General features: G+C 58.5%; 1 protein-coding gene and 1 long non-coding RNA gene across 3 annotated transcripts in view; one reads left to right on the top strand and one right to left on the bottom strand.

The window, feature by feature from the left end:
• Window positions 1-7,188: 7,188 nt before the first annotated feature.
• The window catches only part of PREX1 (phosphatidylinositol-3,4,5-trisphosphate dependent Rac exchange factor 1), a 182,677-nt gene continuing 168,690 nt past the window's right edge, over window positions 7,189-21,175 (bottom strand). For both annotated transcript variants that reach the window (XM_046679427.1, XM_046679428.1), the window contains 10 exons: window positions 20,863-20,904; window positions 19,608-19,828; window positions 16,951-17,050; window positions 14,753-14,896; window positions 14,543-14,657; window positions 12,988-13,054; window positions 11,788-11,960; window positions 10,601-10,703; window positions 10,212-10,279; window positions 7,189-8,762 (listed from right to left, as the gene is read on the bottom strand). In XM_046679427.1, the coding sequence (XP_046535383.1) occupies window positions 8,720-8,762; window positions 10,212-10,279; window positions 10,601-10,703; window positions 11,788-11,960; window positions 12,988-13,054; window positions 14,543-14,657; window positions 14,753-14,896; window positions 16,951-17,050; window positions 19,608-19,828; window positions 20,863-20,904 (1,076 nt within the window). In that variant the 3' untranslated portion in view covers window positions 7,189-8,719. The remainder of the gene's footprint in view (window positions 8,763-10,211; window positions 10,280-10,600; window positions 10,704-11,787; window positions 11,961-12,987; window positions 13,055-14,542; window positions 14,658-14,752; window positions 14,897-16,950; window positions 17,051-19,607; window positions 19,829-20,862; window positions 20,905-21,175) is intronic.
• On the top strand, window positions 11,971-16,159 carry LOC124248858 (uncharacterized). The gene is made up of 3 exons (XR_006891160.1): window positions 11,971-13,044; window positions 13,144-13,967; window positions 15,333-16,159. It is a non-coding gene; the product is annotated as an uncharacterized LOC124248858 (long non-coding RNA).

The raw sequence follows: 21,175 nt of genomic DNA on the forward strand, positions 1-21,175 counted from the left end.
CTTACATCCTCACGCAAGACCACCTTCATAATTTGCCGGGCCCAGTGCAAAACCAAAACGCAGAACCCCTTCTTCAAAAATTATTAAGAATGTCAAGACTGTTAAGGCAGCCTTGTTCCCATGATTCACCCCCTGGGCTGAGCATGGGGCCACCCAGACGGACCGCAGGAAGGAGGGCATGGGCAGCAGGGACGTGACCCCAGTGGGGGCAGCAGCCTCAGTACACCAGTCACTGTGCCTGGCTTTGCTGGTCCCTATAATTGGGATAATGGCCCAGGGAGGTGCTAGGAAGATGTAGGGGACACATATCAAGTGCTTAGAAGAGAGTCACTTGTTATTATTCTCAGTACCTCTAGGGACCAGATCCACCTCTTTCCCAGACTGTTGGTGTCACACAGCTGTAACCTCAGGACTCCAGGAAAATTTCTCTTCCAGGTTCCCCACCCCCCACCAGTCTGAGCCCCTCCAGCTCCCCCATTAGTCACGCCCTTTGTCTCCAGAAGAACCCGGAAGCCTCTGCCCTGGAGTTCATCAGAGGCGGCTGCGGGGAATAGACAGAAATAGTTCTATGTCATCATAATGTCGCACATTTCATAAAACAATAGGAAAAGCACAACACATTCTAGAAATAAAATGTTATAATACCACTTCCACTCTGAGAGTACTCTCGGCTTATTCTTGCAAACACTCAGATGAGTGGGCCAGGAGCCACGATTGCTCTGTTTTACAGATGAGGAAACGGTACTGTGCTCGAAACCCCCAGTGGCTTCCCGACTCTAGACATAAACTCCAAAGCCCACCCGTCACCTGTCCCGTCCCAGTGCCCTGGTCCCTGCCCGCTCTGATGTCATATCCTCCCCCCACCTCTCTCACTGCTCCAGCTACAGGGGCCTTCCCACTCCTCCACCTCACCAGGACAGTCCTACCTGCGGGCCTTTGCACCTGCTGTTTTGGAACCAGCTGTCTCCACGGTCTCTCCTCCTTAGGTCTCCATTCAAGGGTCTGCCGCAGAGAGGCCTTCGCTGACTGTTGATTAAAATAGCCTGCACAGCTGGCCCTGTCCCCCACCTGCTGGGTCTGTCTTATTGGCATTTATGCCATCTGACTTGTTACACACCCATGTGCTTATTGGCTTTTTTGTCTGCCTCCTTCCAGCAGAAAATCAACTCCACGAGCACTTGGCTGATGTGACTGTGGGCCTGGAACAGGGCCTGGCACCTGGTAGGCCCTCCGTAAATATTTTTTAAGTGATGCCAGTGAGGGTAAGAGGTGGGCTCCAGTGGGTTGCTGAACCAGAGCTAGAATCACGAGGGGTTTCCATGAAGCTCCCGTGTGCCGGAATGCTGTGGGGGGATGCACTCTGGGCGGTGTGGGTGTCCTCAGCCCAAGCTGGCTTTGCATCGTCAGCAGTGACCTCCTGCCAAATCGCACCCAGACCCAGCCTAACAGAAGAACATTCTTGTGGGGACAGTCAGCTCCGTCCTTGGTTTCTGCAAGGGCTCTGAGGCCCTGGTGAGCCTCGCAGCTCAGCCGTCAATGCCAGTGAGGGAAACAGAGAGAGCAGAAAGGTTTCAGGGGAGGCTGGTCAGGGCCCGAACTGTCCCAGGCAGGGAAGGCCGAGGGACACAATCATGCACTTTCCAAAACCTGAAGATGAAACTAGCACAGCCCCTCTCGTGGGGGTGGCTGTCTACCGGTCAGAACCCTCCTGCCCCGGCCACACACTCACTGATTCACCCACCAGAGGCAACTAGTGTTGCTTGAGCACCTACTATGCACCAGCCACTGTGCCAGGAACTGGGGACACAGCTGTGAGCAAGGCAGGCCCAGCACGGCCCGCGTGGAACCTGCAGTCTGGCTGGAGTAGACCGACCATATGTGAGTTAACAAATACAGCAGAAATCTAAGTAAAGTTGGGATCTGTGCCGTGGCAGAGGAAACAGCGTGCTGGGCTAGCAAGTCATGGAACAGTGATCCTATCTTTACTCCATCAGGAGGGCTTCTCGGAAGAGGTGACGTTCTAACCAGAGATGAATGACAGGAAGAGGCAGCACGGGAATAATGAGGCTGGGAGAGGTTCCTAGGCAGAGAAAACAGCAAGTGCAGAGTTCCTGCATGGGAACAAGACTGCGGTCATAGAGTTTGAGGAACAGCAAGAAGGCCCCGGCGGAGGATGCGCCGTGAGCCAGAGAGGCAGCAGGTAGGAGACAAGGCTGGAAAGCCCGGAGCCCCTGCTGGCTGCTTGGCTTGTCCAGGAGACCACGGTGGTGTTGGAGTCAGACGCACTCAGGTCGAAGCCCAAGGCCGTGTGACCTTGAGCAGGTCACTTAGCACTCTTGGCCTCTGCATTCTCACCTGTGAAATGGGACTAATAACCGTCTCTTCTTAGAGTCCCCGTGAGAAGTGGCGAGGTTTCGCCATCAGAATCCTCATCGGCAGGGGTGAGCGGTGCTCCCCGCCACGGCCGCGCGTTCACTGATTCATTCCACCCAAGTCGACGAGGACTGCTTGAGCACCCACAACACACACCGACTGAGCGCTGTGCCAACACGCCCGCGGCGGCCCCGGCACACAGCACGTGCTCGAGGCTCAGCTGCTGTCGGTGTTAGTGGCCATTCCCACTCCACAGGGGGACCCTTCCTTCCTGCGCATCTGGGCCACCAGGTCTCGAGTGGGTTTCCTCTCCCTTCCCCTTGGCGACAGGAACATCACTCGGACATGCGGTGTGGGCAGCCCAGAGCCCGCGTGGCTCTCGGCATCGAAGTTGCTAGCCCCCATCTGGTCCCTTTAGCCTCCGTGTCCAGAGGGGAGATGGTCGGGGCCACGGGAGGCTGCTCTGTCATTAGAACGCCCTTGCCACCACGTTCTGATGACCTGGGGGTCTCTGGTAAAGGAGATGGACAAGAATCCCTGCCCTTGTGGGGCTACCTCATAGTGCAAGAGACACGAAATGAACAGACGAACCGTAGACTCTGCTAGGTGGCGGTAAATGCGACAGAGAAAAATAAAACAGTGAGAGGAGAGAGGGTAAGAGGAAAGAATGGAGCACGTGGTGACACCTGAGCAGTCCTGAATCAAATAAAGGAGCAAAGCATGAGGTCAGCGGGGGTAAGAGTTCCCGGCCACAGGAACAACATGTGCAAAGACCCTGAGGCAGCACCCACGGCAACAAGGCAGCAAAGCATCCTTCTGATTTCCCACAACAGCCTGCGTCCTTTCGTTGGTAAGCTGACCTCTTCAACTGTTCCCCTCCCCCGGCCCCATTTCCACCAGGTTCTAGGATCAAAGCCAGATTCTCCCATGGTGCACCTGGGCAGAGTCCACGAAATCCAGTTCCCATTGCTAAATGTAACGTTGCTACCACAGCCCTGGAACCACACCCAGAGCCAGTATTTCCAAGCCGTGTGACCGTGGGTAAGTCCCTTAAACAACCTGAGCCTATTTCCTGCTCTGTAAAGCGGGGCTGTGGCGGTACCCACCTCGACGAGCTGGTGAGAGGGTCACGTGAGATGATGCCTTTAAGCCACCCAGCGAAGTGCCCAATAGATACTGAGCATTGGGCCCATGGGAGAGATTCTGACCATTACTATTAGTCCTCCAGAAAAGTCTGGGAGAGGCCGGGCTGGCCAAAGGATGAAATGTCCTTTTTGAGGAATAGAGTTGTATGCCTTCTGGTCATAGGAGGGGGAACTGAGGCTCAGAGAAGGGCAGGGCCCTGCCCAAGGTCACACAGCACATCAGGGGACTCTAACTTGGGCCCTGCTGCCCAGTCAAGCTCATCCTACAGCCCTCTCCTGATGACCTCTGCCCCTCCAGGGGACGTTACTAGTGCCCAGATAGGGCCAGCTTTCAGTCAGGCCTTCTGACTCACGGCTGCCAAAGCCCCAAAGCTCCGAGACACCAGGGAGCCCCAGCTACTCTCGGGGCTCCGCCAGGACGCCGGGCCCACAGCGCCACCTGGTGGTCAGTGCTTCATGCAGGTGGTGGTTCTGGGACCAGAGTGGGGTGCACATTAGTAACTGGCACCTCACTTTACAGTTTACGAGGGTCTTTCACAACCTTCTCATATGTCCAATTGCAAGGGAAGGAAGAAGGGAGAGAAGGAAAAGCACAAAAAAGGGAAAGACTATTTCGTCTAGCTCATAGACATATGTTAACGGGACAAAGGAAAAATAGAAAAGCTAAGAAAGAAAAGAAATGGAGGGGAAAGAGATGAAAATAAGAAAGAGAGAGAAATAAAGACAAGAGAAAAAAATTGAGAAAAAGAGAAAATATCCACTCACACCAAGTCAGGCCATGCCCAGCCCAGAAGGGCAAGAGGCCAGCGCCCACCACCCAGGCAGTCCCAGCCCCCGTCTCCGGGCTGCTCTGTCACAAACGTGGGCGCCCAGGAGCCAGCGCTGGGGATGGAAGCCAGGTGGGCAGGACGCAACAGGACTGGAGCCCAGGTCACCACCAGCTCTGGGCACTACGCGGTCCCTGGTGCCACCTGCTGGACGACAGAGCACCACACTTGTCCCCTAGAAGTTAAATTGGGGGGCCTCGAGGCTGTTGGTCCCCCAGCAACGCAGCCAGGTGGCTGGAAACGTCTCCATCTCTCAGAGAAGGAAACTGAGGCTGTGAGAGGGATGGTGGCTTCCCGAGGGACGGCCACTCAGCAAGTACAGAAGCCTGCCAGGTCCGGGGGCAGGCGAGCGTGTCTGATTTCAAAGGTCCCAGCCCAGGCTCTCACTGCCCTGAGCAAGCCAGCCCAGCCCCAGGACAGAGGCAGGCGCAGACCACGTGGTTAGAGGCGCATGCAGGCAGCTGTGGTGTGGATTCCCAGCTCCGATAGACATGACCCTTCTGTCTTCCATTTAGCCAGGGTTCACTGACGCTGGGCACCGGGATGGATACTGGGGACACAGCAGACAGGACAGGCGTGGCTCCTGTTCTCAGGGTGCTCTAACTGGTGGGGAAGCAGGATGGCAAATACATGAACAGTCAAATTCAGATAAAATCCTAAGGTGGCCAACTCTCCCCATCCCCACTTTGGCTTCCCGAGTGGCCCTTGACACCATCCACGCCAAGGGACCCTGTCCAACTCAGCTCCACTGGACAGCTGAAGAAACTGAGGACGGGGGGCATTTGGACGCCTGGATCCAGCTGTTGTCCTGGGGAGCTGAGAACCGCAAGTTCAAGAGACTCATCAGCCCACGTGGGTTTCGCCCACGCCTGAGGCTCCACCTGGTCCCCAGGTCCTCCCTTGGCCAGAATCGCCACAGCGACTCCAGAGCTGACAATCTGGACCGTTCAGAGGCTGGCGCTGGCCAAGCTTGCCCGGGCCAGGCCATCCTGGAGCCTAGCAGGTCAGGGAAAGGAGTGTGCCAGGCCAGGTGGGGCTGCGGGGAGCTGCCGACCCCAGAGGCAGTGGCCACTCCTCAGCTCCAGCGGACACACGGCCAGGCGCGACGTGGGCCAGCGGGACCAGAGCTTCTGAATTTTCAAGAGAAACTAAAACTCAGAATCTGGAAGCGAAATCTGCTGGTCCTTAAGTATGAGTGTTTAATTTGAAATTATAAAAAACTCTCTATCGGGAAAAATAAAAACAAAACCCACGTCTATTTCCAAGTTTCAGCTGGTGCGAGGGCCGGCCGTTTGAGACCTCTTGTCTCCCACAATAAAACGCCCCCTCGCTCTGAGCAAGGGGCCCTTCGCGCTCCATTGTGCACCGTCAGAAAGGCCTTCCGAGGAGGCAGGCCCAGGCTCTCAGCCCGTTTGCAGACGCAGCCGTCGCTGGGCAGCAATGTGACTTGCTCCAGGCCACAGAGACCCTGCTCCTCAGCTCCAAACCACAGCTGCCCCGTCCATCACAAGAGAACTCACTTTGCTCATTGGAGGCCCCCAGGGTGCTGCTTCCTACAACAGAGACTGCCCGAAGGCAGGCATCAAATCCTCCCTATTGACCCCAAATACAGACGGAGGGGACAGCTCTCCCCTTAGAGCGACTTTCCCAGGATGCAGACACTGGCCCCAGATAATTCCCGAGAAGCAGAGCACTACTGTGCCCGAATCCCCCAGGACTCACTCTCGTCTATTACTGCACTGAGCCTTGGAAACCCGTGATAGAGACACGAGCTCCCTCTCTGGGAGGGACCCGATCTGGGCCTTGAGAGAATGACCTCTGGGACAGGTTTGTTTGGAAGGAAAAGAGATTAGAAGAGAATGGGCTCTGGTCTGAAATGGCAGGACGGGGTGGGGGCATCCTGGCTCAGGGGGGTCCCAAGCGTGGCCGTGACAATGGGAGGGTCTTCAAGAGGAGTGCACCCAAGGAAGCCTTTCCTAGATGTCAGTGTTTTCCAATTGCGGGAAAGGAGAAGAAAGGAAGGAGGGAAGGGGGAGAGGAAGGGACGACAGGGAGGGAGATGGAAGGAGGGAGGCAGGCCTAGGACCAGTCTAGCAAAACAAGTCTGCAGGTCGAATTCTGTGGAGGCAATGAGATTCTCTGGCTGGGCAGAGGCAGCCAGGCAGCTTCCTAACAGTGGCCCGGGCCCGGGCAGTGAGAACCAGCTCACGGCCTGGACCTAGACTGACTGGCCCAGGGGTGCAGGCGTTGTGGCTACGCGGGCAGCTGTTGTGACTGGCCCACTTGCAGCCAGCATGGATTCTGATGGGCCGGAAACTAGCCCGGCCCGACCACGTGCTGATAACTGGAGCTCCCACCTGGATCCCAGATGCTAGACCCCGAGAGGCCTTGCAGGTTAAGGCGGAGGGCAGCTCAGTGGCGACGCTTGGACCTACCCTGACCCCTGGGCACATGGAAGACCAGGAACCCTGGCCCGACACCCCGGAGGAGGCGAGGAATGCCTGGAAACAGTCTCGTTTTTCCACCACCGCAGTGAGATGGGAGCTCCGAATGCAAAATAAAGGCAAAATACAATAGCAGATGCCCCCGTGCAATCTCGGGTAGTCCTCAGCGCTCCCCTGTGAGGGAAAATGCATACAGCCCCCACTGAGGAAGAAACTGGGGCTCGGAGTGGTGGCGTCACGGAGCAGGGGTCTCGGGCTCAAGGCCCCTGACGGTACAGATGGGAACCGTTCACCTGCGGCTTCAAAGCTCAGGCTGGTTCCACCCGGGATGCTGGCCACACCACCCACACCAGCAGGGTCAGCACCAAAGGAACCCATCACAGGTCAGGACCTTTGTATTATAAACTGACTTTTAATAATAAAAAAATCTATCATGAATTTAATGGGAAGATCTGTACATTTTAAAGTAAACCAGTGCAGCTGCCCTCGCCTTCAGGGGCCCCTCTCCATTTCTTGCCACGGGGTCCTCATCAGCGTCGCCTGTGTCCAGCAACAAGCCCACTCTTGCAATCCAGTGCATGGTGGCGAGAGAGAGGGCGGTCCCTGGGGGCCCGGGCAGCCAGGATTCTGATGGGGCTTCAAGACACAGGGGCAGGGGAAACTCCCCCCCGACCGCGCCCACCGGCCCTTCTGCCTCAGCCATGACATTTCCCTGCTGGCACATGGGGCTGGAGGGGACAAACTGCCCAGGGGGTCTCCACGGGGGTCCCTGGGCTCAGAAGATGAGCAGGTCAGCTTCCTGTCCCAAATGCCCTGGCTCTGTGCTACCATCAAAAAAATAAATTACTGAAACCATCCCCATGTATTGCAGTGGCCCTACCTGCAGGACAGCCACTGTGTGCGAGAGCATCTCAGGCGGGTGGTTCAACCCCCTCCAGCCCCAAACCCCTGCGGCCAGTCATTCCAGAAGGGCAGGCAATTCATTCTAACGCTGACCCGGGGGTGGAAAGTAGAGGGCGGCCGGGAAAGGCTCAGAGCCGAGGCCTGTGAGCGACACTTTAGGACCCTAACATTCAAAAAGATGAAATGTTGACATTTTTTGAATTTTCAATAATTTAGTTTTTTTTTTCTTTTCTTTTTTTTTAGTAGAACTGGGAAAAGTTGTGACTACTACCTTACATTGGTCCCCTGTTAGACGATATACCTTTCTTTGAAATAATCTCACAACCTGGAGGAAAAAACTCAGACAACACCAACAACATAAAAACCTCAAAGTTCAAAAAACCGTAGAGATTTTACACCATATAAATAAAGTCGGAGCAAATCTCGTGCCCAGGGCTGATGGCTCAAGTCCCCACGGTGGGGACGTGGAGGCTGGGCAGCTTTCGAGCGTCCTCTGGGGAACAGGTGCCGTGCCCTGTCCGTCTGTCTTTCCCGGCAGAGGCCCAGCTTTCCCGAGTCCACCAAGCAGGTTAGTACAGGGTTAGGGGTGAATCTGGAAGCTAAAAGGACGACGAGACGTGTGTCGCCTGGAATGTGGACTTCGAAGGAAACCAAGGGTTTCAAAAGTGCAGGTTGAGCCATCTCGAGGGAGCCGAGTCCGAGGGCCTCCAGCTACAGCGCCTGTGACTTCTGTGTCCCGGGGACTTGCAGGCAGGAGCCCAGGCCCCGGCTGCCCCCATCAGTTCTGCAGGTCCCCAGCACCCCTCGGGCTTCCGGCAGAAGGGTGGAGAAGGCACCGGCCCCGGGCCGATCAGCCAGCTCATCCGAGAGTGGGGACACCATTTGTCCTCGTAGGAGGTGACGGAGGAGGCTGGGTAGATCCCCAAGCAGGCGGGAGCAGAGGCCCCGGGCCAGCTCTGGAGAAGGCCGTGTGGCCCCGTGTCCTCCCAAGTCCTGGCCCTGAGGACGCAGCCGAGCCCCGTGCATCTCAGAGGTCTCCGTCCACCGGGGGTTGGCAGAGGCGATAGAGCCTAGTGGATGGAGGCGAAGAGGATGAGGAGTGGCCGGGCGGCCAGGGCCGATTGTTATTACTCTATCAACTCTTCATAGAACACATAATCCACACCCAGAAAACAAAACTCAACAGGGATAAAAAAACAGAGTGAAAAACATTTATGCTGCCCATACTTCCCCCAGCCATCCAGGCCCCTCCCCACAGGCACGCCCTGCTCCCTCCAGACGGACGAGGGGTTTACAGACACAGCCGTGTCTGCGTGTGCGCGCCCGTGTGTTAGGACGTGTACATGTCACACGTTAGGACGCTGCACGTTTACACGTGTGGGGGGTGTGCACATCTTTCCACACTAACGGTGGTAAACTAGACACGGCGCTCCATCCCTTGAGTTTTCGCACTGCATCCTTCCTGAGGGCCTCGCCCTGCACACACGGGGAGCTGCCTTTTCTTAACGTCTGCACCCAAGACTCTGAGCTCCATCTTCCAGTAAGCAGGAGCCACTAACGGGTTTCAAGCAGGACAGACAGATCTGCTGTGGGGAAATGACAGCAGGGGGACCAGACAGGAGGCTCCTGTGGTGACAGGGGCAAGATAGAAGCAAGGCAGCACAGTGGGTTGAGCTCAGCTCCTAGGTCCAGCCTGCCTAGGTTAAGAATCCCAGCTCTGCCATTTACTAGCTGTGTGACCTCAGACAAGATATTTAACCTCTCTGTGCCTTAGTGTCCTTATCTGCCAAATGGCAGTAATAACAGTATCTTACTCACAGGCTGATGTTTGGAGTAAATGAGTAAAGGGACTGGAACGGTGCCTGGAGCAGGGTAAGTAACATACAAAAATGTTGCAAAGAAATGAGGGCTGAAAGCACAAAACCTGGTGAAACAGCAAGATCTGAATGCGAGTTACTGCACTGCACCAACGCCACTTCCCGGTTGTGACAATGTCCTGCGGTTATGTGAGACATTACACTGGGGGGTTGAGTGAAGGACCCACGGGGACTCTCTGTACTATTTCTGCAACTTCTTGTGAGTCAAACTATTTCAAAATAAAAAGTTATTTACAAATCGTGGGCAGATGCTGACAGCTAATGGCACAGTGGGGATGGGGAGAGAGGCCGGAATAAAAAGAGTTACCACTGGGAAAGGGGTGGCATGGAGCACCAAGAGGCGGTCTGAAATCCACGTGCAGAGACAACGGGGTCGTAAGGACAGGAAGGTGGCAGAGAAGCGGGGGTCACACCCAATCGTTGCCCTTTGGCGGCCCTGTCTCATCTTCCCAGCCGAAGCGGGAGCTCCTCTGGGGGTAACAGACTGAGTGGTATTGGTTACTCCTCAAAGAGGGGTCCCATAATGAGGGGTGAAGCCCCCTCTGAACAGCAGGGGGTCTGCCTGGGGTGAGGCCAGCAGTTTGACGTGAAGACCCTTCTGGGAAGGAGGAGACAGGAGAGAGGGGAGGGACCGCCACTCACCGTGGTGCGCCCTGAGGCATCTGATCCTTGACTCGGAGGTTTTTGGCCAGAATCTCTACCCTGGGGCCCTGGGCAGAAAGAACCATGAGGCCCGGACCTGCCTCTTCAGAGTTCAGGGCCCTTGAGGACACGTGCAGGTGGGGTGGGAATGGGGTGGGGTGAGGGCAGTAATGGGAGGCCCCAGAAGCTGACATCCTGGCCCCCTCCAGATGGGGAGAAGTCCAAGTCGGGAGCTGATGACCACCCAGTCCCCAGACGGCCCCTCCTCCCACCCCGGCTGAGAGCGCACCAAGCCTGGACCCACAACGCCCAGGTGCCCCCAGCCCAGCACGGCCCATGACACCTGGGCGCCCGCAGCCCAGCAGGGCCCTGGGGAGGAGCCAGCTCACCTGCTTCCGCATGATGTCCGTGGCCTGCATGATGCACTTGGGCAGCAGCCCGTGGCTCCGTGCCAGGATGGCCGCCTGCTCCAGGGAGACGCTGAGGGTGCTCCTGCGGGGAGGGGCAGGGGACATGGTTAGACGGGGCAGCCTCCTGTCCCATGGTGGCCTCGAGACCCCAGACACCTGGAAACGCAGCGCACTTGACCATCACGGCCCAGCAGACCCTTGGCCTCTGTCCTACTCTCTCCCCAAGCGAGCTCTGCCTCAGGGCCGAGAACCAGCTTCCCCATCCGGTGGACACAATTACACCGCAACCCTCACAGTACATTAACCTCTGCAGGTCCCAGTTCCCTTCACCACAAGGCATGGGCAATCGCGGTGCACCACTGACAGCTGGACCAGGTGGGGCGGCCTGCACCGTGCAGGATGTTCAGCAGCATCCCTGGCTCTACCACCAGATGCCGGGAGCACCTCCCTACCCTAGCTGTGACGACCCACAAGGTCTCCAAACACTGCCAAGTGTCCCCTGGGGGCAAAATCGCCCTCGGCTGAGAACCCCTGGAACAGGCCCACGGCACCGGCCGGCCGCGAGGAAACACGTTAATGCACGTGGAACATCAACAATGGGGCTTGGTGCACAGTGAGCGCTCTCAACCCCTACTGAGTGCCCGCTGTGTGCCAGGCGCTGCCCCGCCAGGAATAAATGAGACAGCAAAGGACATGGGACGTGGGACCTGATGAGGGCGGACGAGGAAAACAGAGTAGGGGAGGGTCTGGGGTGGGGAGAGAGTGCAATGGGGGGTCAGGGAAGACCTCTCAGAGAAGGTGGCATCCATGCCCTGGGATGGGACGAAGGACAGAGGTGGGAGAGTGTCCAGTGAGGCCAGTTTGGCCTCAATAAAGACGAGTGATCATTACTGTTAAGGCTGAATGAATGTTCAAGCACAACCATGACGCACAGGCTCTTCCACACGAACCACCGAGCGAGGGAACCAGGAAGTTGCACGGCCCTCCTGGGACCACGTGCTCCTGTGGCCCATTTCACAGATAAACCGAGGTCAGAGAGGACCAGGGCCTGGTCTGGACTCAACATGCAGTGGAAGAACCAGGATTCAAACTCAGCCTCCCGCCCCCTGTCCTGGGCCCCCAGTCGGCCCCCTGCCCGCCCCCACTCAGAGGTCCCGGCCGCTCACCTCTGCATGCCCGTGCCGCACATGGCGATCTGGCAAGCCCCCAGGCGGTAGCAGAGCTCGGAGGAGACGGGGATGAGGCCGGCGCCCAGGCTCGCACCAGTGCCAGGTTTAGGGTGGACGAGGGACTTCATGAGGCGGCAGAGCTCGTCCAGGGCGTTGATGGGGCGTATCAGCTGCGGGACACACACACCCCCGCACAGTTGGAGGAGGCCCCCACCCAGCCTTCCTCCCTGTCGTCGCCCTCCAGCCCAGCTCTGTTCCTGCAGCCGTCCTCCAGGCTCGCCTCACCAGGGGGCACAGCCCCATCAACCTCCCCCGAACCCTGCTCAAGCACTATCTGGGGCTCCCCACTGCCCCACAAGCTGGCGTTCAGGGTTCACAAAACATCCCAGGCCTAATCTTCCAGTCTCATTCTCTTCACCTGCCTAGGTGTGCCCACAACTACGCCTGAAGGAAGTGCCCTCTCCCGTCCTCTCCAGACGGCTGCCCCTCCCTAGAAGGGCCTTCCTTTCCGCCCCTCGCCACCCGACCGATCGCTTCGTGCGGGCACAAAACGGTGGTTCACCAGTTCTTTCTGTGCCACCTTCACTCCGCCAGCCAGACTATGAACTCCCAGAGGCCGTGCTCACCACCTCTCTCGGAGCCCCCAGCCCCAGTCCTGAGGCCGGGACCCCAAAACCACTGCCAAATTTGAGGCCTGGGAAGAGCATGAAAGGCCTGGAGCACAGTAGGAGGCACGAGCCCTTGGGAAGCAACCGTGACATGCGGGCCCTGGACAGCCGGTCTTTCCATCTCTCGAGAAAAGCTAGAAGCCTCCATTTTACGGGAAATCTTTTTTTTTTTTTTAAATATTGGCCACAAATTGAAAACAAACAAGAAAAACACTGCGTGGCCACATCTGGTGTGGGGCTCCAGCCTCAGAGAAATGCTTTGATAAACCAGGCTGACGAGCAAGGCACAGGTGAGTGGTGCCAGGGAAAATAAATCATCTGAGGAATTCCAGGGCAGGCGGGGACGAAGCTGGAATTCCGAGAATGGGGAGGGAGCCATCCCAGGGGACCTCCTGGAGGAGGGGCTGCAGAAGCCTTTTCTGTCAGGACTGTGACCAGGGGCCACCCTGGGCCCTGCCTGCTGAGTCTTGACCTGAGAGCCCCCAGTCCTGGCTAAGCTCCAGAGAGGGCGAGGGACGCGGGAGGCAACCTGGTCTATCTTCACCACCGTGGTGCTGGCATCCGTGGGCAGGTTGGACCGTTCCAGGTAGAAGGCCCTGAGAGAGAAAGGCGGGGTGAGTGGAGGTGGGGTGGGGGGGGGGGCATCACGGCCACGGTCCTCCCAGCCCACCCGCCAATTCCGCAGGCCCTCTGTCCTCTGACACGGAAAGACGTCCCTGAGCACCCCACACAGCCCTGCACCCACAGCCACCGGCTCCTCCAACAGCTGCGGGAGAGTAAGAAGGGGCTCCGGGCCCCTCAAGCGCCACCTTGCCCTGCTGCCGTCTGTCCAGGTCCGCACCCGATGCCCCACTCCGTCCCCATGTCCTGCTCTCTCCCCTCCGCTCTCGGCTCTCTGTCTCCCGGCTCACTTCATCTCCCCTCCAGAGCAGGACTGGGCCCGAGCTCTCTCTCTAAAGGGCCAAACCGTAAACACTGCAGGCCGTGAACCAGGCAGCCTCTGTCGAGACGCTACTCAGACGCTACTCAGCTCTGTGGTCCTCACACAAAAGCAGCAGAGAAGAAGGAAGGTGGCTGTGTGTCAACACAACTTTACTGACAAAAGGGGGTGGGCCAGACCCAGCTGCCTAGAATCCAGCTCCACGAAGAACAGGCTTTGCTGCTCAGTGCTGACCCCCAAGCAGCCCCCGGAGCAGAGCCTGGCCCACAGAGGCCTGGTTACCACGGCCCCGTGAGGACGGCCGGGAGGAAGGAGCACAGAGGCAGTATCTTAAACAGCCACCAAACGGCAGGGAACAGACGGGCGGCATCCATCAATCCAAAGAGATGCCAGTTTTAACGACAAGGCTGGGCGATTCCCTGAACGAAGGAAGGGCAGCATCGTTCTCCCGTTTCCAAACGGCACAGCTGGGTCCCAAGGGGGCGACGCCCCTACCCACACCCGAAACCCCAGTTTCCTAGTCCTCAGCTCCCTTTCCATGGAGGGAGGAGGGAGGAAGGAGGAAGGAGGTGAGGGGGAAGGGGGAAGGGGGGAGGGGGAGGGGAAGGGGCTGGTGAGGGCGGCGGCAGTGGGAGCTGCTTCCCTGGGGGCCCAAGGCTTCCTCCTGGCGATGCGGCCCCTGCTCACCCCTTCGCTCGGGGGGGGGGGGGGGGGCTCTTCTGAGCAGGGGCGGGGGGCACACCCCTTACTCACAGCCTCGAGAATCCCAGGGCCCCCCATCTGGGCTCCCACCCCCCAGAGAACAAAACAGGCAGTTCCTCTCAGCTGGACGGACCTGCTTAGAAGCCCAGGAGACCCAGCCCACAGCACAGCCCAGCCACTGTCAGCTGTGCGCCCTGGAGCAGGCTGGGCATGCTCCCTGGGCCTCAGTTTCCTCATCTGTAAAGTGGGTGAGAAGGGCCGACAGTGACTGTCGTGAGAATCTGACGAGCTGGCATGGGCGGAGGGTCTGGCACACAGTAGGTGTCCCAGAAGGGGCGTTCTACCCACTTCCACACAGGGCCTGCCTGGCACCTTACACACTCACGCCCACTCCCTGTGGCAGCGTCCAGAACCTGCCCCCACCCACAGCCCATGCAGACACCTGAGCTTGCGGTAATACTGCTGGACCTTCTCCAGGGACTGGGCGTTGATCTCCTGCTGCAAATCCTCCGCGGCCTGGCTGCCTGGAGGTGGCGGCCCCTCCACGTTCTCCAGAGCTGGGAAGGAAGGAGAGGGAGGGCGGGCGGTTGGTCCCGGGCGTGCAGGGCACCTCGGCCGTCCGGGTGGGCCCCGCTCAGCCCCTGGGGCTCACCTTTCGTGAAGAGCACGGTGTGCAGCCTCAGGCTGGCCCCGTTCTCCAGGCGCGAGGGCAGCTTGGAGAAGTGGTAGCTGTCGAGGTAGAAGACGATCCTCAGCGCCTGCCGGCTGCCCTCGATGTGGTAGAAGACGTTGGTGTCTGCGGGAGGACATGGTGGGGCAGGCGGCTCACCACCGAGGCCGGCGGGAGGGGCGGGGGGGCCTCCCACCGACCTCTGCTGTGCGTCCTGGGGCCTCCGGTTCTCCCCACCCCAGGGTGCAGGCTCCATCTCCTTGTACCTCACGGGCTGCATCCTGAGACTCCCACATCCTCCCACCCTCTCGGGGTGGCCTCTGAAGGCCCCGCCCCCACCCTCGGAGAAGCAGCCCCTGACCTCCCTTTTCAGCCCCTCCACAGGTCCCAGTTTCCACTGCTTAATCCTGGGACCTGACACTGGTCCTGCCCAGCTGGGAAGTCGTCCCTATTTGTCTTCAGGGCCTCACCAGTGCTCCCTGTACCCCTCGCCTGGTCGCCAGGGCCTCCAGCTGGCAAAAGCTGGGCTCAAACAGGACCTGCCTCTTATTTACACCCATAGGAAAAAGCTTCTGGCAGAGGTGGCACAGACACCCCATCCTGTACCCACGGCAGACATCAATAATCGATCAATGGTTCTCCCTGAGCCCAACTCAGCTTACAGACAGGCAGCCACTGCCGACCAATTCTAATCGGGACCTGAAACGAAACTCGCTCTCTGTCTGGAAAGTCTGCACATTCTCCGTGGGGTGATATCGCCCCCACGGAGGTGAAAATTGGCTTTTCGGGGGAGGGCAAAATAAAACTTACTCTTTTTATGCATGAAGCACAGATATGCATATAGTACGTAAACAGATATATAGGATTTCTGTGGATTCAAATTTCATGGGGGTGTGGCAATTAAAAAAAATTGTCTAAACAGGCTCATTACGGAATGATGATAAACAGAAGCTGAGAAACACTGGTCTAGCCTGAGTGGAGTGGTCTCACACTAGTGGGCTCCAGAACCAGCTGGAGGGCTGGTGAACACAGACTTCTGGGCGCTGCTTCCAGAGTTTCCGATTCAGTAGGTCTGCGGTGGGGCCCGAGAATTCGCCTAACGAGCTCCCAGGCGCTGCTGGTCCGAGGACCACACTCGGAGAACCCCACCTCTACCCCGAGCCCAGCGGTTCTCAGTCCCGGCCGTACAGCAAAGTCACCTGACAAGCTTTCCTAGAATCCCACCGCCCAGGATCCACCCCACAGACTGAATCCAAAGCATGAGGGCTGGGGCTGGGGCTGGGGTGTCAGTCTCTTTGAAAATCTCCCTGGATGATCCCAGTGCAGCGGGGACTGAGACCCACTGGGCTGGACTGTGAGCTCCAGGAGGGCAGGAACCGTGGCTGTATTTCTCTCCACTGCAGCCCCAGAACCGAAAACTATGCCTGATCCATATCATGTGCTCATAATTACGGATGGATGGGCGGGTGGATGGGTGAGTAAGTGGATGAGTGGATGGGTGGGTGGGTGGATGGGTGGATGGTGGATGGGTGGGTAAGTGGGTGGAAGGATGGGAGAGAGGAAGAAGAAAGGAAGGAAAAAACTTAATTATGGTATAAGCCCTTTAAAAATCTTTACAAGGGGCCAGCCTGGTGGTGTAGTGGTTAAGTTCACGTGCTCCACTTCGGCGGCCCAGGGTTCACGGGTTTGGATCCCAGGCATGGGCCTACACACTGCTCATCAGGCCATGCTATGGCAGCATCCCACATATAAAGAGAAAGAAGATGGGCATAGATGTTAGCTCAGGGACAATCTTCCTCAAGCAAAAAGAGAAGACTGGCAACAGATGTTAGTTCAGGGCCAATCCTCCTCAAAAAGAAAAAACAGTCTTTACAAGTCTTCACCCCAAAGAAGGACGTCTCCAGACTGGACTTGTAGTAAGAGCTGGACACTGGTTATTCTCTTTTAAGAGCTGTTGGAGACAGGCTGGGTTTGCACAAAAGGAAACCCTTCTCTTTCCACGTGTGCCCCAAGGTTCAACTTCGGGATTCACGTTGGGGGCATGAGGTTTGACAATGCTGGCTTCTGGGTCAACCCTGGGCAGCTGGCCTGGTGGCAGGCGGAGGGACGGGGTGACCCCAAGGCAGTCCCTTCCCCCCAGAACTCCGACTCTCACAGCGGAGGTGAGAAGAAACACTCACTGGCCACGTAGTTCTCGTCCAGCTGCTTGAAGGAGAAGGTGACGTTGTCCAGCTCCGACAGGGTCACCCAGATGTCCTCTAGCATGGTCCGTTCCTCCTTCTGCAGGAGGAAGATAGGATGGAGGAGTCTGTCTGCACCCCCACCCTGGGGTTTTACCGCGAGATGCCGCGATTCAACGCCAGGCAATGCCCCGGGCTGAGGCCGACTGGGCCTGAGGTCCCAGGCTGGGCTTTCCAGGCTGGACGCGAAATCGCGCTTGCTCTGTGGCTTGACCTGTCCCTCCCATGGTCAGAACCCGTCTCGGCTCTCATGGGCTGGGTGGCGCTCATACCTGGACCACCCCACCAATCCAGCTTCACCATTTCAAACCTAACACACCCAACAGAAGTCTCCGTCTTCCCCTCCGCCTCCTCCAGGAGCCCAGCCAGGCGAAGGGCCCCAGCACCCACAGCTGCCCACGCCCCAGGCCGTGGGGACTTCGCAGCCTCTCCCCTCACCCCATAAACAGTCCATCACTGAGTCCTGACGGGTCGGCCCCCAAAACACTCCCCAGTTGCCCCCGCCTCTCCACCGTCTTCTCTGCCCCCACGTGAGACGCCAGCGGCTCTGCAGAACGCATGAGCCTCTTCAGATGCCCCCTGCCACCCTCTACCCCGAACAAGGGGCCTCAGGATAAAACCGAGATGCTGAGAAAACAGGCAGCCTTGCGGTTACCAGGCCAAGTCAGGCTCCCGGGGCCCCCGTGACTACAAGTTAGTTTTTAAAAACCCAAACTGAATTATGTTACTCATCTACCTCAAAGTCTCTGAACCCTCCCTCTGCTCCCAGAATAAAGTCCCAGGCCCTGCAGATGTGGCCCCAGTGACCTCATGCCCCGACCCTCCTGGCCTGCTCCGCTCTGGCCACAACAGCCTCTGTTCAGGGCCTTTGCACATGCTGTTCCCTCTGGCCAGCACACTCTTCCTCACACCGTTCACCCAGCTGGCTGTCTTGATCCTCAGGCCTCAGCTCAAACGTCACCTCCTCAGAGAGGCTGTCTCTGACCACTTAATCCAAAAAGTTGAATCTCCTTCTAAAGCTGCTGCATGATTCTCCTTTTCCCATCTCTCCTCTCTCCTCCCTCCTCCATCCTTCCTTCTTCCCAATCTGCTTCCCCTAACTGGAAAGGGGGCTTGGGCCCTGCACCTCGTGGTGACTGGTGCGTCAATGCGCTGGGCCCTGGTGTCCCCATCTGAGAAGAGGAAAGTCAGGGCCGCGGGTGACACCGTCCAGAAACCAACCAACCAGGAACCAAGCAGGAGGGGGGGTCTCCTGCCAGGCAGGCACCTGTGCCCACCAGCAGCCAGCAGAGGGCGCCGCAGGCCACGCCTTCCTCACCACCAGCGCCTGCTGCCCCCAGCCCGGCTGGGAAAACGTCTGGGAGACTGGGGGGCTCAGGGCTGCCAAGGAGGGGGCTCAGTTGGGGCACTCGGGCTGGGGAGCAGACAGCCCAGAGCGAGTGCTGCTGCAGGCGGCACAGCCGGGGGTGTCGGCTCTAGGCGCCAGCACCCCAAATGCTGAGTCCTTGGCTCTGCCTCCCTGGATGGCAGAGGGACCCGCCCGGACTCTGAGCCCTGAGGGCAACCAGGGGTGGGAAGGGCAGCGAGGCGCTTCTGGGCCTGGAGTCAGACACCCAGGGTCACACCGGCTCGGGGGCCTCAGTGGGCGCGCCCCTCAGATGTGGCAGAAAGGCCACGCCGGGGGCCACTGCAAGGATTCCCCATGATGCTATTTGCCCCAAGGAAGTTCACCGGATTGTTAGGAAAGCCACTGCCCGTCCTCCCAGCCCCGCCTTTGCCCCTCCAGGGCCTCCCCGCCCAGCAGCAGGGGTGATTCTTCACGTGCCAAAGTCAGACCCTGTCCCTCCTCTGCTCAAAACCTCCCCATGGCTCCCACACGCCAGAGCAACGGCCGAGTCCCCAACAGCCTGCACGGCCCCTGAGCCCAGCTGATTCTTGGGACTCACCTTCCCGCCCTCCGCTGGCTCATCTGCTGTCATTTCTCAACACTGCGCGAGAGCTCCTGCCTCAGGGCCTTGGCACCTGCCATTCTCTCTGATGGAAGGCTCCTCCCTGATATCCTCATGGCTCATTCCCTCCCCTCCTTCGGTTCTCAGGCCAGATGTCACCTCAGTGAGGCCTTTCTCAGCCACCTTATCGAAACTTTCAACTGCCGCCACCCCAGGCCTTCCTGTCCCCTTCCCTGCTTGATCTTTCTCCTTAGCCTTTATCACCACATATGAGGGTTCCTCAACCTCCGCACTAGTGACACTTGGGGCCAGATGATTCTCTGTGAGGGGGGCATCCTGTCGCACTGAGGATGTTCAGCGGCATCCCTGGCCTCCACACACTACACTCCAACAGTACCTCTGTTGTCACGGTGTCAAGTGTCCCCTAGAGGGTAAGACCGCCCGGGTTAGAACCCCCAGTCTATACCACTTATTCTGTTACCTGTTTATGTCTGCCCCCCACCACTAGGACAGAAGATCCCCGAGTACAAGGACTCTGTCTTGTTCCCTGCTGGCTCCCCAGCGTCTGTGACAGTGGCACGCAGCAGGTGCTCCATAAACAGCCCGCAGGAGCCCGCGGGAGCCCTCTGCCTGCGCCCCCCCACTCACCGCGGTGGCCGGCGAGAGCAGCGACTGGCAGTGCAGCAGGACACCGGTGGCCGCCACCTGCTCCAGCCACTTGCGGCTGGCGTCCCGGCTGCTCTCCTCGTACTCGCCGTTGTTGTTGTAGCGGTAGCTGAGGGCCGCCAGCAGCTGCTCAGAGAAGGTGCACACGGCGGCCACCAGGGCCTGGCAGAAGATGGCGTCCCTCCGCAGCTGCAGCTCGGTGTCTGGAGGCGGGAGGGCAGGAGAGCTCACTGGGCGGTGCTCCTGCGCATTAGCAGGCCCGCGCCCCACGGCCCGGGCCAGGACCAACACCCCCACCACCCATCAGGGCCAACTTGCCAAAAATTAACGAATCCCAGCCACGAAAAGCCAACTCCCCAAAATCAATTCTCCAAAAGCAGCCGATTCGCTGAAAAACTCAATTCTCTCAATGACCCATCTGCCTACACAAAACACCCACTTGTGGTTTTCCTGAGGCGATTCCCAAAACCCTCGGCCTCAGCTGTCTCTCCATTTGTCAGGGGGATTGTCAGCCTTGACTCAGAGTGACAATGATGCCAAGCATTTCTGCCAAGCTCCATGCTTTACGGAACGCAATGTACCATTCTCTCTATTTCTGACAAGTCCGCTTCTTCCTGCCCACCCCACCCCCCACTCCTTGCTCACAGTGTGGTTTGCAGAACTGAGCAATTTCGGGCGATTGGTCACTCACGGTCCCAGTGTTCTGGAAGGGATTATTTTCGATGACTGGCTCTGGCCAATCGGTTTTTGGGGACCAATTCTGACCTAGATCCTATTTTAGCTGAGAATTTCTGGGAAGAAGGGAGGGGCGGAGAACGCCTCCAAGCTCCCCCAGGCCTGCTCAGCCCTCCCCTCCCTGTCATCTGCCTAGTAGGACGTCCCCAGGCTGCGCTGAGGGCGCGACCGGCAAAGAGCCTCTCTCATCCTCCGTCCTCTATCCCGCGTCCTCGACAAGATCTGCCCAGGCTGGGAGGGAGCGAGACAGGGCTTCCGGCTCCAGGGCCCTGAGCCTTGTCCCCTGGACAAGAGGATGAAATGAGGTCTAGGCAGTTCTTGGAGCTGCTGGAGGCCAAATGATACCCTCCCCCCGTGCAGGCCCTCATGACCACGGGAATGTCAACCAGCAGAAGAGGTCGTGCCCGGGCTACAGCTATGAGCACCCCCAGCCAGGAGGGCCGCTCCCGAATACACCTGCGTGTGTGCAAATCCCAGCCAGCTGCCGCTTCAAAGCGCTCACCTGTGCACTTCAGCAAGGCCAGGAGCAGCTGGTTCTTCCCATCTGGAAGGAGAGGGACAGAGAAAGGGGATGGGTGGGGGGAGCCGGCAGAGGTGCGGGCAGAGCCGGGCCCCTACCCGCAGCACCTGGCACTGAAGCTCTGGGCACGGACAGCTGTGCTGAAGGAGCTGTGCGTGAGTGGCGGGTGGACTCCAGAAACCCCCGGACATCCAGGGGACAGAACTCCAGCTGTCAGCTGCATCCGTGTACACAGACCCACCCATCGGCCCCTCAACGCCTGGGCCAAGCCCCCAGCCCATGCCTCATGCACACG

The sequence above is a fragment of the Equus quagga genome, chromosome 12, assembly GCF_021613505.1.
Source record: "Equus quagga isolate Etosha38 chromosome 12, UCLA_HA_Equagga_1.0, whole genome shotgun sequence".
Lineage (NCBI taxonomy): Eukaryota > Metazoa > Chordata > Mammalia > Perissodactyla > Equidae > Equus > Equus quagga.